Source organism: Anastrepha obliqua, chromosome 5 (assembly GCF_027943255.1).
Source record: "Anastrepha obliqua isolate idAnaObli1 chromosome 5, idAnaObli1_1.0, whole genome shotgun sequence".
Taxonomy (NCBI): Eukaryota; Metazoa; Arthropoda; class Insecta; order Diptera; family Tephritidae; genus Anastrepha; species Anastrepha obliqua.
In genome coordinates, this window is record NC_072896.1 from 61,400,952 (window position 1) to 61,414,746 (window position 13,795).

The 13,795-nt window shown below is 40.3% G+C and overlaps 1 protein-coding gene across 1 annotated transcript; it reads right to left on the reverse strand.

The window, feature by feature from the left end:
• Nucleotides 1–2,339: 2,339 nt before the first annotated feature.
• On the reverse strand, nucleotides 2,340–12,435 carry LOC129248642 (rab3 GTPase-activating protein catalytic subunit). The gene is made up of 7 exons (XM_054888266.1): nucleotides 11,053–12,435; nucleotides 10,822–10,994; nucleotides 4,097–4,452; nucleotides 3,924–4,043; nucleotides 3,706–3,809; nucleotides 3,505–3,630; nucleotides 2,340–3,436 (listed from the first exon to the last, which is right to left on the reverse strand). Exons 1-7 carry the CDS (start codon nucleotides 12,358–12,360, stop codon nucleotides 2,930–2,932), a joined length of 2,694 nt encoding a protein of 897 aa, XP_054744241.1. The 5' UTR covers nucleotides 12,361–12,435; the 3' UTR covers nucleotides 2,340–2,929.
• Nucleotides 12,436–13,795: the final 1,360 nt, after the last annotated feature.

The window sequence follows — 13,795 nt, forward strand, 5'->3', positions numbered from 1 at the left end:
TTGCGAACTGTTCTCCGTGTGCACTTCTCTATAGTGAGAAAAGAGGATACTGCAATAACAGCTCATAATTTATCTTACAACAGCAAAATGCAAAAAATGTCTAAGAGAGTGACAAGAGTCGAAATACTGTAGACTGTGGCTGTTTTAATAGACTCCGAGTTGATTGCTTGACACGCAATCAAAATGGTTATTGAAGGCTTTCTAGGTAAAAATAGATCAGAAACTGTAAACTATGTTGGATGCATTCAAAAAGCTTGAAGTCAACATGTATCTCAAAATTCATTTCATGCATTTTCGTTTGAATGAATTTAGTAGACAACTCGCCACCGAATCCGACGAGCATGGAGGACGATATCATCAGGTATCTTTGCCATTTGAAAAAAAGGTGACTTTAAAACGCGATACAATTTTACAGCAATTCTTTTCGTATTGAATTATTTTCGTTTGAATTCTTTTTACTAGATACAAGAGAAAAAAAGCCCCGGATGCAGTGTTGACTGAAATTTGTTGGTGGTCAAAAGCTGTATTCGAAGGTGATGAGTTAGACAGCGATAGCGATTCGAAAATATGTCCTCCGAAAAAACAGCGAATTCAATCCTGCCTCTAAGCTTAAATGAATTAAACGGGTGTTTTTTTTTCAGAGCCCAGCTCAGAGTTTTATTTGATATGGAATACATGAAATACATACATTCATTTTTGTTACATATTTTTCAAGTACATTCAACCCATAGGTGCTCAATGTCTTTGCAACCCCTAGTGAAAATTTCCAAGGAATCCGTTAATACCCAGTTTAAGAGGGCTTTTGAACTATTAAAAAAAAAAATGGGTTAAATAGTCACACAGCGGTGGGATTCAACAGGTTAAAATGTTCTACAAAAAATTTACCATTGAATTTTACTAAAAGTCTTCTAAAACGAAATTAAAAAAACTCAATATTTGTACTGGACTTACCATATTATTTAATATAGCATTTGATGAATATTGCGAAACTTGAATACACTGTAAAAAAAATGTTACCCGGTAGACCAAAACCTAGTTGGGGTTTTACTATACTACATGAGTACTTTCATTTGCAATTGGTTTGGTTTGGGCCCGAAAATTTCTGTGGCTGTAAATTAGGCGAGTGGACATTTTCACAATTTCTTTAAAATCTTTCAGCGTATTTCTTTCTTTGGGTTTATCACTTTTACCAAATTTTAGATTTATGCTTCATTTATATAAGACTTAACATGTTTCTTTTTTGAAAATTACCCTTAAATACCCTAAAATATGCTGAGTTTCGCAAAAATATCTAAACTTCTTCTCGAGTTCACATCAAACGGATGTTTGGAAATTTAGCCTCAACATATAAAACTGTGAGTGGTTTTTTTCCGATCTGAATAAAATTGATATTACGTTTGGGTGGAGTTAATCTTTTGTTCAAGTACTTGTACGAAATCCTACGAGCCGGTAGAGAGTAGTATTCCTTAGCTTAGCCACATTTACATACAACACCACAACACAAACAATAATACATCATTGGCCAGTGAAGTTTGTTATCAATGCTGACATCTTGAAAACTAACGCATTTTGCTGGTTGAAAGCCAAACCTACTAATGAAGAAACTAAATTTAAATACTTTAACACGCTGTGCTTCTCGTAAATTGCATTATGGTTGGTATTTATAATTTGTATCTTCAATATATGAATACCACACAAAATTTACTTTTATAACCAAGTCCGCGAAAATTATATTTTACCTGTTCTCCATTTGAACACTTTTTTATTACAATTGCGCCAACTTCTTGCTCATCGTCCAGATGTAAATAATAATCCGGACAAAATTTTACTAAAAATAATAAAGGGTATTTCAAAAGACGCGCCTAGATGTTGTTTTAAAATAAAATATACAAATTTAGATTATTTCAGATTTCACTATTTTTATTTAAATTATGGCTTTTAACATTTATATGTGAAAAAGTACCTCATTTAGATATCCACCATGAGCACGCCTACAGGTAAAATCCGCCAGTCGTTTCATGAAAGCTTAATTGTTGAGAACATCCAGATGTCGATATTGAAGGTTGTTCAACAAAACTTTGCGCTACAGCAGCATTTGGCCTGTTGCTCATAGGTATACTCAGCAGAATAGATGTTGCAATATTGCAGAGGTTATTTCACATCGGATAGGTAACACCAAAAACGTTTTCCTTTCTATTATCTTAATTGTTTATATTAACCTAACCTCTCTCTTAATTTTACAAATCATAGCTTTTTGACACTCAGTTCTTCCACAAACAATTGCAGATGAAATTACATAGCGGCAAAGATACGCTTTTTCCACTGTACTTCTTCCGCTGTACTTTTTAAACGCTCGCATAAGACATTTTTTATATTTTCTACATTTTGTCTGAATCCACCACTATGTAAGTAAATTTATTCAACTTTAGGATTAGAATATTGTTAAATAATTTTTTTTTATTTGAAGTTAATATTTGAAGCTAGGCACTTTGTCGTTCCTTGCATGCATTTTTCATTAAACCAAATGCTCAATGCTACTTGATTTTTTAATGACTTTATACAAAGCCAAAAAAATAAGTATAACTACTTACACGTGCATATATTCTCTACATTCTTGAGGAAGACGACCGAAATATCGGATTAAAAATCAAACATTTTTTGTAAATACGCAATAGGACATAAAAATATGTTTCGAAGTCGGCAATTTCGACAAATATCCCACGCATATTTTAGTTGAAAACGTTGAGGCAGTTCTGGTCTTCCAGTTGTGATGGTATTTTAGCGGATGAAGAAATATAAATGCTGCATATGTACACAGGTATACGTATGTGCAGAAAGTTTTTTTAGCTGGATACAATTTAGACAATCAGCAACACAAATATTATACATATATTCCATCTAAACCGTTTATCAGATAAAACGTTTCGCTTCAAAGAAGTGTAGTATTTTCAGTAAATGCACCACATAAACGTACTTCTTCGCCCGTCACAATTGCTCGTAAAAATTGTGGCCCAAAAGCAATATCACCACGCACTCGCAAAACATACTCCTTAATTATCAAATTGCTACGCAATTCATTGACCAAATGAAGATTAGCTGTTTCAGCCTCGTTGAATCTATAATTATGTTTAGCAATTCTGTCTAAACCGGTTATACTGCAACTATTTTCATTTTCAATCATTTCTCGGAACTTTTGCTTTACTTCTTCCAATGATATGCAGGCTGGATAGCCTGCCAATTGTTCAAAACATTTATATTGATAGAATTGTGTTTCCAACTTTTCTAGGTTTTCAATTAGATGTTCCGGATTGGGTGTTTTCTGCTCGACACCAGAATCAAATATCTCAACATCACGCGATAAATGGCATAATTCAGCAAATAATGCTTCAATTCCAGTTTCAAAAATATCTAATACGTTTGCTGTTTCCAAAATATCCTATGGTATTTAAATTTGATTGAAAATAAATATATTTCAATTTTCAAATTGAGAGATTAAAGAGATACCTTGAACTTTATTAAAGCAGCATGTAGTAGCGGTATTATTGTTAACTCATAAATTTCACTTATATTCCGAGTTTCCAAAAATGTCAAAACCTTCATCGCCTCAGTCGTTTCATCAAATAAACGTTTCTGTGCGAAAGACGTATGTACGTATAATTGTTTCAAATTTAATTAAATTCTATATTTCAGATTAAGAATTCAGACCTGTTTGCTAGCTGGCACAGGTTGTGCTTTTTGCCAAACCGTCTGCCAAGTATTACCCGGAACTTGCATGCGGACGCTTAGCCTCCCTATTGTCGATTGTTCATCTAAACATACAAATAATTGGAGAAAGTAATTTAGATTAAACATTTTCTACACTTTATCGATTACGGTATTCTACCAAGATATGTATGATATGTATTCTGTATATGTTATTTTACCTTCTTCCCAGTCTTTGGGACTGTACCATCGTATAAAATCCTCTATTTTTCCTTTTGGATTTGCTGCTTTAAAGGCTTCCATATCAGAAAGCAAAGAAGAGAACATCTCCATGTTCAAACCTGTTTAATTTAGAATAAATTATTGAAATTTGAAAAACTTATTTATTTAAAACCTGAGCCAGATCCTAGTCTCAGCATTGCTTCTGCATCTGCTTGCAATTCATCTTCAGTTTTAGGCACAGGATCTTGTGTAATAGGTACGTACAACGGCTCATCACAGTCTAATAATTTGAGGTCACCTAAGCATCTGCCACGACCTTCTGGAGCATATTCTGTGCATTCATAGAACTCATCGTCGTCTTCATCGCCAGTTTCGCTGGAAGCTTCCTCGAAGCTGTTATCAATTATTTTCGGTTCTCTCTGTTCTTTGTCATATTTTCGAAACTTAGAACGCTCAATACAATAGTTCAGCATTTCCAATTTTTGATTTAGTAAACAAGTGCGCGTGTTAGGAAATCCGCTAACAACTCTAATTAAATAAAAAATATATATTTGAATTGATTGCTCTTGTTGTTGTAGCAGTAACTTCGCCCTGTCAGTGTAGTGTAAATTACCGGTCGTCTTCGTCTAGCTCATCTAACGGTAGGCCCAGGAAACTGGCAGTTTCGACGGGTTGGGTCCAGAGGGAGAGGGGTGTTAGATGAGTGGGTTTGATGGGGCATGTGAAGAGGTGGTTAGTGTCGTGCGGGGTACCTTCACATGCAGGACATATGTTTAGTATGTCGGGGTCGATTCTGGATAGGTAGGAGTTTAACCTGCTACAATATCCAGAACGTAGTTGTGCCAAGATTACGCGGGACTCTCGGGGAAGCTGGAGCTCTTCGTCTGCAATAGGTGGTGGTTGGACTCCGATAACGGCATTCGGGGGTCGGGAGCTTAGGAAGGTGGTGAGTGTCTCCCGATGAATGTCGTTAATAGCCTGTCTGTATACTGTCTGATCCTGGAGAGGTCTGTCCGTTTTGTCCTGGATCTCGTCCACGTAATTGAGGAAGTGTCTCCTGATGTGCCTGGGAGGTGGCTCAGGCTCAAGCAGGTGTCTGCATGGGTGAGGCCTACGGTGACACCCAAGCAGAAACTGCTTGCTGAGCATTTTGTTATGCTCCTTAAGCGGGAGCATGTGCGCCTCGTCGTGTAGGTGGTTGATAGGGGACATCAGAAGACATCCTGTCGCGGTCCTGATGGCAGTATTCTGGCAGGTCTGAAGCTTCGTCCACTGCGTATCACTGGTTCCAGGCGACCAGACAGGCGCGGCATAGTTCAGAACCGGTCGGCCTATTGCTTTGAAAGTCGACAGCAACATTTCTTTGTCTTTGCCCCAAGTGCTGCCGGCAAGCGACTTGAGGACCTTGTTGCGATTCTGTACTTTTGTCGCAATAGCGGTTGTGTGCGCCGAGAAGGAGAGCAAGCTGTCAAAGGTGACTCCCAAAATTCTGGGGTTGTTTATCGTCGGAATTGGGGTATCGTCGACGTGAACCTGAAGTGGCAGCTTGACCTCCTTTGTCCAGGTGGTAAATAGGGTCGCCGTGGATTTAGTGGGAGAAAGTTTTAAGTTTCTCGCAGTGAAGAAGCGAGAAAGGCTGGCGAGGTAGTCGTTTACTTTTGAGCATAGGCCATCAATGTCATTGCCCGACGCCATTATCGTGCAGTCGTCGGCATATGAGACCAGTGAGACTCCCTCTGGTGGCTGGGGGAGTTTCGAAATATAGAAATTAAAAAGCAAGGGTGAAAGGACACCACCCTGCGGTACGCCTTGCTTTATTTTTCTTTGTTTTGATGTTTGGTCTCGAAATACTACCGACGAGTGACGACCACTCAGGTAGTTCGCGGTCCACCTCTTCAGCCCTGGCGGGAGTGTCGACTGTAAAATGTCATCTAGTAGCGTGGCGTGGCTGACTGTGTCGAAAGCCTTTTGTAGGTCCAACGCTACTAGGACAGTCCTCTCGCAGGGGCGGTTTTGGTTAAGGCCGCGGTTTACCTGGGTGTTTATGACGGTGAGTGCCGTGGTGGTACTGTGCACTCTACGGAAACCATGCTGGTGTGGGGCTGGAGTCAGGTGTTGTGTGAGGAGTGGGAGTAGAAGGGCCTCAAGTGTCTTCACTACTGGGGAAAGGAGAGTTATCGGACGATAAGACTCCCCTTGGTTGGCGGGTTTCCCAGGCTTCAGCAGTGGGACCACTCTCCCTAATTTCCACTTATCAGGAATGATGAGAGTGGCCATAGACAGGTTGAAGACCTTTGTGAGATATTCTACTCCCAATGGACCCAGCTTTTTCAGCATCAGCATGTTTAGTCCGTCGGGGCCAATGGCTTTGGATGGTTTCATGTGTTTGATGGCCCCCTGAACCTCGTCGCTGGTGAAAGTAAGCGGTGCACTGTTGTAGGGCAGTTTGTGCAGCCGTCTGGTGGCACAACGCTTGGATCTGTCGACCGGAGGATGCAATATAAATTGCCGGCTAAAGTAGCTCGCGCATCTCTTCGGGTCCGACGAAGTACGACCGTTGAAGGTGATATCCACCTTGTCATTGTGCTTCGTCGGGTTCGACAGGGACCTTACGGTGGACCAGAGCTTGCTCACACCAGAGGTGAAGTTACAGGACTTCAGATGCTCTACCCATTTGGTCCGCTTATGTTGAGTGACCAGTTGCCGGATCTCCAAATTGAGATCCTTTATGCGAGGATCCCCGGGATCGGCCTGGCGTAGACGGTCACGCTCGTTTGCCATAACGGCTGCTTCGGCTGGGAAATTGGGACGTAATTCCCGGATCCGTCCAGCAGGTATGAAGCGAGCCGCGGCGGCTGTAATCGCCTTGCGGAATGCGCGTTCGCCTGCGCGCACATCGGTGGGAGTGGGTAGGGCTGCGAAGATGTTCTCAGTAAATTCCGCGAATCTGGTCCAATCAGCTTTGTTAAAGTTGATATATGACCGGTGATCCGCGGAAACAAAATCGGCGGGTCTCTCGATCGAGATGATAATGGGCAAGTGGTCTGATGCAAGCGATAGCATAGGTCGCCAGGTTATGCTATTTATCAGACCAGCGCTAGCAATTGTTATGTCAGGCGAGCTGCTACAATTGCCCACTACCCTAGTGGGGGCGTCGTCGTTTACAGTGCTGAACGTCGAATCGTCTATCTGCTCTGCCAATAGCTGTCCCCTACGATCATTTGGCAGGCTTGAATGCCAAAGATCGTGATGCGCGTTAAAGTCACCTACTACCAATCGGTTTTCTCCCCTGATGAGCGCACCAATATCGGGGAGGTATCCTGCCGGGCAGCAGGTGACAGGGGGTATATAAATATTATAAATTTCGAGCTCGGCATCGCCTGACCGGACAGCTATACCTTGACGTTCTAAGGTGCTGTCCCTGCGGTCGATGCCTTCATCAATAAGACGATACTGCACTGAATGGTGTACTATGAACGCTAGGCCACCACCGTTGTCTCGCTCGCGGTCCTTTCGGTGAACGTTATAGCCGTCCCTGGTAATCAGGGGGGAGCTAGCGTGCAGTTTTGTCTCTTGGACCGCAGCTATCTTAATTCCGTACCGATTCATGAAGTCGACTATTTCGTCAATCTTACTCGTTAGTCCGTTGCAGTTCAGTTGCAAAAGCTTGAAGCTTCGCGGGAGGGTCGTCGTAATTCGGGGGGTGAGGGATGCGTGATGTTGTCTGCGTTGGTCCTGCTGTGCGTTCCGCAAAATAGGGAGTGGCCTGATGTTGACGGGTGGCCGTGCCACGGGGGGCGGTTGCGGGTGCAGAGCTCTGCAGCAGGGGGCAACGTAGTCACGTGTCCACTCACGGGTGGTGTGTAGGCCGGAGCACCTCCGAAAGTGACACCAGCCACTGCAAGAACTGCATTGGACAGTTGTCAGGTTCCGAGGTACTACGGTCTGGCACACGGAGCAGACTGTGCGGGGGACCAAGAGCAGCTGGTTTGTCCCCGCACTGGGGTAGGAGCAGGAGGGTTGTGGGTTAGAAAGGGAGTCGTGTTGCTCTTGGGGGCTCCTGGCCGTAGAGGTGTTGTTAGTGGCGGCAGTGTGAAGTGCCGGCACTGATGGCAGTGTCGCCGTAGGGGCGGTGACCGCCTGTGGGCGGGAGCAACACGTGGCCACATACCTTGTGGACCACTCCCTGTGAGTCTTAAGGCCTGAACAGGTCTTAAGATGGCACCACCCGTTGCACTGGTTACACCTAACCGAGGTGGAGTTCGGGTGGAGCCGTTTGTGGCAAATGCAGCAGTAGAATACTTCAGGTCCGGGGTTGGGTTCGACGCCAGCCCGGAAGAGAAGTATTTGGAGCAAACTGGCTGCAATGAGTTGCTCCTGTGACGAAAGATTTAGGGTAAAATATGGTGCACTAGACAGGGCTAGTGTACTGGGGCGGCAGCCCTTGGTCGGGAGTAAAAACCCGAGTCATTCCGGTAACGTAGAACCGGCTGCCATGGGAATGATTGCTCTAGTCGACTTTGATTGGTCTAGGGTCGTATTAAAATTTAATAAAAAATAAAATAGTCAAGAGATATCCTATCCTTTCCTATCCTATCCTTTCTTTAAAAGTATGTAGATGTCCTCACACTATTAACTGTAAAACTTCAACACACTGGATTTTTTTTAGAACACACTTCTTTTTGTCCTCTTCACATTTCGATCTTTCTTGCCCATTTCAAGGAAAACAAATATTGTACATAAAAAAATGAATAGCAGCTTAAGATATGGTGCAACACAGCGTGTGATGAGCAGCGAGATCTACTTGACAAATTACATCAAAATAGGTGTCATCTAGGAATTATTCACTACTGAGACTCTTTATAAACTAACCAAGGGTAGACATTTTATGTGGAAAGCTTCTACGAATTAATCAAATTTTCGTATTTCGGAAAATTCAGTTGATGTAAATCACTAGCAATTTTTAATTTTCATTCCGCTATGGGCGGTTTGTTAAAAAATAGGCTAGTTAGCTAATAGGCCACCATAGAAGATTTGCGAAAACTGTGTACATTACTTTCCTCAGTTACATTCTGTGTCCAAAAGATCTATTTTGATAGAATATGAGTTAGTAAAGGGCTCAATATCTCGATTTAAAGAAAAATCGGCCATGAGAAATTGTATCATTTCAAAGCATCATTTTCTTTTTAAATTCAACCACTTTAGTTGCACAAGTCTTTGAATTCCCTTTAAAGTAAAATAAATTGTGTAGAGCTAAATCAAATTACATCCCTAGCTGATTTCCAGTGAAATTTTGGTGACATTCGGTTCAGTGGAAGCGAAGTTTATGGCGATGATTGTCTATCTCGTACCAGAGTTTATGAGTGGTTTACACGTTTCAGAAATGGTTTGAGGACATAAATGACAATGCACATACGGGCCGCCCAAAATCAGTAATCACCAAAAACTCCATCGTAAATTTATCAAAAATGAACCGAAATCATCGTTGAAATTCATGGAATCGGAGTTCAATATCTACAAAACATCGATTTATCGCATTTTAAGTGATCATTTGGGCTTACAAAAGATCTGTGCACGTTTCATTCCGCACACGTTAACTGAGGAACAAAAATTGCTCAGAATTCAACATTCGAAAGACCTCATTAAAGAGGCGAGAAAAGACGAGAACTTCCTTTACAACATTATAACTGCTGATAAAACGTCGTGTTTCCAACATGAACCTGAAACTAAGCGTCAAAGTGCCGAATGGAAGGCCCCAGACGAGCCACCACCCAAAAAATCGCGGTTGGAGAAGTAAAAAATCAAGTTGATGCTCATTTGTTTTTACGGTTCCAAGAGAATTGTCCACAAGGAGTTTGTGCCAACGGGCCAAACCGTCAATGCATTTTTCTATCTCGGCGTTTTGAAGCATTTGTTGCATCGCTTTTGTCAAATTCGCTCTGAATACCGCGAAGGAGGAAGCTGGCGCTTATTGCATGATAATGCACCATCTCATCGATCTAGTCTGGTGATTGATTTTTTGACTAGAAATCGCATCTGACCATCAATCATTCACCATATTCTCCTGATATGGCTCTCTGTGACTTCTACCTAATCGGAAATTTTATTTGGCCATGAAAGGAAAACGTTTTGCGTTCGTAGAGCCCATCCAAAAGGCTTGTACCGACATCCTGAAGGACATTCCGGATGACCTGAAACACTCTTTCGAAAAGCGCAAACGGTGTATCGAGGCCGGAGGGGACTATTTTGAATAAATAAGTTCGAAGTTATCAGAACAAAGCTCCTGTCGTTTCTATTTTAGTTCACTCTTGTTTATTTTAGACTTCGCCTTGTATATTATAGGCCAGGAGCCAGAGGAGCTGTTTGTTTTTTGCCGCACTGAATGAGGTAATCACGCTTATTTAGCTTAATATACCAAAACAAAAAGTAATATCGCACAGATCTATTTTGAAAATACATCTCATACCAAGAATCCTCAAACCCATTTATTATCATATATTACAATATTATATCTGGACAGCAAGTCTGCTCTACACCTTACTTGTTGCAATTCCATGAATACCCTTTTACGTTATTAGCCCATCATTTGTCGTCGTCGAGTTATTCATCTGCAATAATTAATATTTGGTATCCCATAAAACTTGATTTACTTTTTTTGGATCTCTACAGAGTGCTTATCTCAATGGTTTCTGACAAATTTGTAACCGATAAACCGAACTCTTATTTACGATGTATGGATATTTACTCTTAAGGAAAAATGTTTATATTTGTTTCGGTGTATATAAATCTAAGCCTTTAACATAATTTATTTTATTTTAAATCAGAAATTGATAGCCGTCTTATCCAACTAACATAACCATACAATGTTAATCAAAAATCATTATTATTTCAACTCACCCTGGTATAGATAATCTCACATCCCATATAAATTGAAGCTCCCTTGTGAATGAAGCCCAAAGTTGAGCCAGTCCGGCCTTACCGCCGTAATGTGCATTACAAGTGGCTAGTAGGCAACTAAGACGACTAGACAAACAATCTAAAGGTGCTGATTTTATTCTATGAGGGTCAAACTAGAAATACATTGGCAATTGAAAAAAAAGTAAAAATATGATTCAATTCACATAGTACCTCATTATTTTTATCTTTTTCGTCATTTGCATAATTATATTGTGCAGTATCAGGATATAAATCGGGAAATAAGAAAACTAGGAACTCCTTTAATTCATTTTCGTTCAGCGGACCAGCAATTTTTTTGGGATGCTTCGGAAAATTTGAACTTTCAAAAAAGTTAGAACTATTACTTCGGTGAAATTGTGGGTCTGTTAAGTGCCGTAATGCTTTTGCCATATTTGTACCATTAGAATATTCTGTTATGCTCCGTCCTACGAAAGACTCCAATGTATCTTTATCATAGCACAATTTATAAAAATCCCGTAAACAACTCGTCAAATACGAAACTGCGTGAGCTATTTGGTACATGTTACAACTGGCTGATTTAGAAGGTACAAAATCAGAATGCAGAGGCGAATCTATTGCAACGTTTTCCGAAATCTCCAACCAATTGTATACAAGGTATATTTCTGTACCGGCATCTGGGAAGTATCCACATGGTAGCGCTATAAACTTATTCGAATATAAAACTATGTCATTCGATTTATCTTTGTCATTTTCGTACAGGGGTTTAAGAAAAGGTACTTTCATAGGAAATCGAATTTGCTCAATTTGGAGAGCATATGTGTTTCGCACTGAGACAGTAATCGGTTGCACACATTTTGTCGGAAGTTTCTCCTTAAATATTGTCATCAAACCGGATAAGTATCGGCATTCAATCGGAGTTTGTTTAAGCACAACTAAATCAAAACTTGTTCGTAGTGTGGAATGCATTGCTGTTCCGAGGAAGATACTCCATTTATGATCATAGATTTGCACAAAAATCGGGACCATTGGGCAATACTCAGCTGCCACAACCGTTGATGCGCTTAGAAAAAAGCAAACGTCCGAAGGATTAGATAAATGTTGGTGGGACTGATGTGGGGAAATTAACACAAATCGACGCAACCCATACATACAAGAAATTGTATGAGCACTGCTCAAATTCTTCAACACTAACGGGGGACCGAATGTATTTTTAACCGTCATTAGGTCTTCACATATATACTTGTTTACGGAGAGTTTTGAAGAATCCTCTCTCTTTAAATTTGAATTGCAGGATTCGTAAAAACTTACTGATATTTTCGCTTTATGCAGTAAGAGTAATTCTGTCCGAATATCCCAATTGCAGCGGAACACATCCGTATCGACTTGGTCAGGACAGCCAACATCACTTATTGAAAGTTTTTGAAACACTTCACCAAGTTGGGCAGTAAAAACCTCCCAATCAGACACAGTGCTGAAATCCTGCCTATAAAAACCACTATCATCGATTTCTTCAGCCATTATAACTTTATTTACTATTTTTCAACAATTTCAATTAGGGATACGGAACTCGATACGATACGATACCAAGTCAATATTTTCTGTTCGATATCGATATTTTGTATACGATAATTTTAAAGCCATGAACCAATTATTAGAGATTACAACACTTTGCGACCGCCACGACTATAACAAAATTCGGACAATGTATTATTGATTTGTTTGAGTTCTGTTGAGGTTATCAGAACTAGGTGCGGGTTTGATATAATGTAACATGGGCAATTTTAGGCAAAGTATAATGAACAATTTATAACCCCCAATATTCCGGAAATACTTTAATATAGTTTAGAACATTACATTTTTTTTTAATTTCACGTAAATATATAAAATATACAGTCAGACGCGTCTTTTTACATATTTTTATAATTGCATTCGAATAATTTCAGTGAAAATTAAATGCAAATGCATTTACTAATATCATCACTTTCCAATTTTAAACGCGAATAACAATTCATTGGAATTAACAACAGTATAGTGTTGCCGGATGCCTGCAAATGAAAATAAACATATGAACAAGAATTAAGTATATATTTGAGTTCAGTGTTGATGATGGGGATTGGGGTTATAGTGCCTCCTTCCTACATACACGCATATGACGTTTTAATTTTTGGTTTAATGGTTTTTAAGTGGAAAGAAGTTCTACGCAAAAATAGTGTGGATGACGTAGTAAAAGGACGTATAAGGACTGATGTGGGTTATTTCTTTTAGGCGCGGCCGAAGACCACCCATGTTTTCTCAAGATTTATTCAAGCGAAATATTTAGTGTAATGCTTAACGCTTTGAAAATAAAGGGAGGATAGCAGTGTGCATCCCATCTTAAAACTTTAAACCGCACCCTCCGAAGGCTTATAGTTTTTAATTTGGAGTTTTAATTTAGAGTTGTCAGACTCGTCAATTAAGAAAGATATTAGTAAATGCATTTGCAATTAATTTTCATAGAACTATTTCGAATACAAGTATTAAAACAAGTAAATAGAAGAACCACTAAGTTGTACATCCAAAGTACGACACGTGGCTTGAGACCCCATTTTTTGCCGAACATAGATTTACAGGTGTAGAAGCCTATATTGGCCTTCTTAGCTCGATTTTCTATGTGCAAGCTCCAGTGGAGCTGACACCAAGATACTTGACTTCCGATGAAAGTGTAAGACACTGGTTGTTAAGTCTAGGAAACTTAAAAGGTGGAGGCTTGTATTTTCTGGTGAATAGCATCAACTCCGTTTTATCAGAGTTGACTCTGAGACCGCTACTGGCGGCCCATCTGCTGAGTGTAGCCAGTGCACCTTCCAAAATTTCAGCCATTACTGATGGGAAGGGACCTGAGACCATCAGGACCAAGTCATCGGCATATGCTACCACCTAATATTATTAAAGGCGCCCTCTATGTCTATAAAGG

Excerpts from the sequence above, each read along its gene's own strand:
- LOC129248642 (XM_054888266.1), bottom strand. The coding sequence starts at position 12,360 with ATGGCTGAAGAAATCGATGATAGTGGTTTTTATAGGCAGGATTTCAGC. Across the intron at positions 10,995-11,052 it reads AAAAAGATAAAAATAATGAG|TTTGACCCTCATAGAATAAA; the intron begins GTACTATGTGAA and ends ATGTATTTCTAG. Across the intron at positions 3,631-3,705 it reads CTGTGCCAGCTAGCAAACAG|AAACGTTTATTTGATGAAAC; the intron begins GTCTGAATTCTT and ends TCTTTCGCACAG.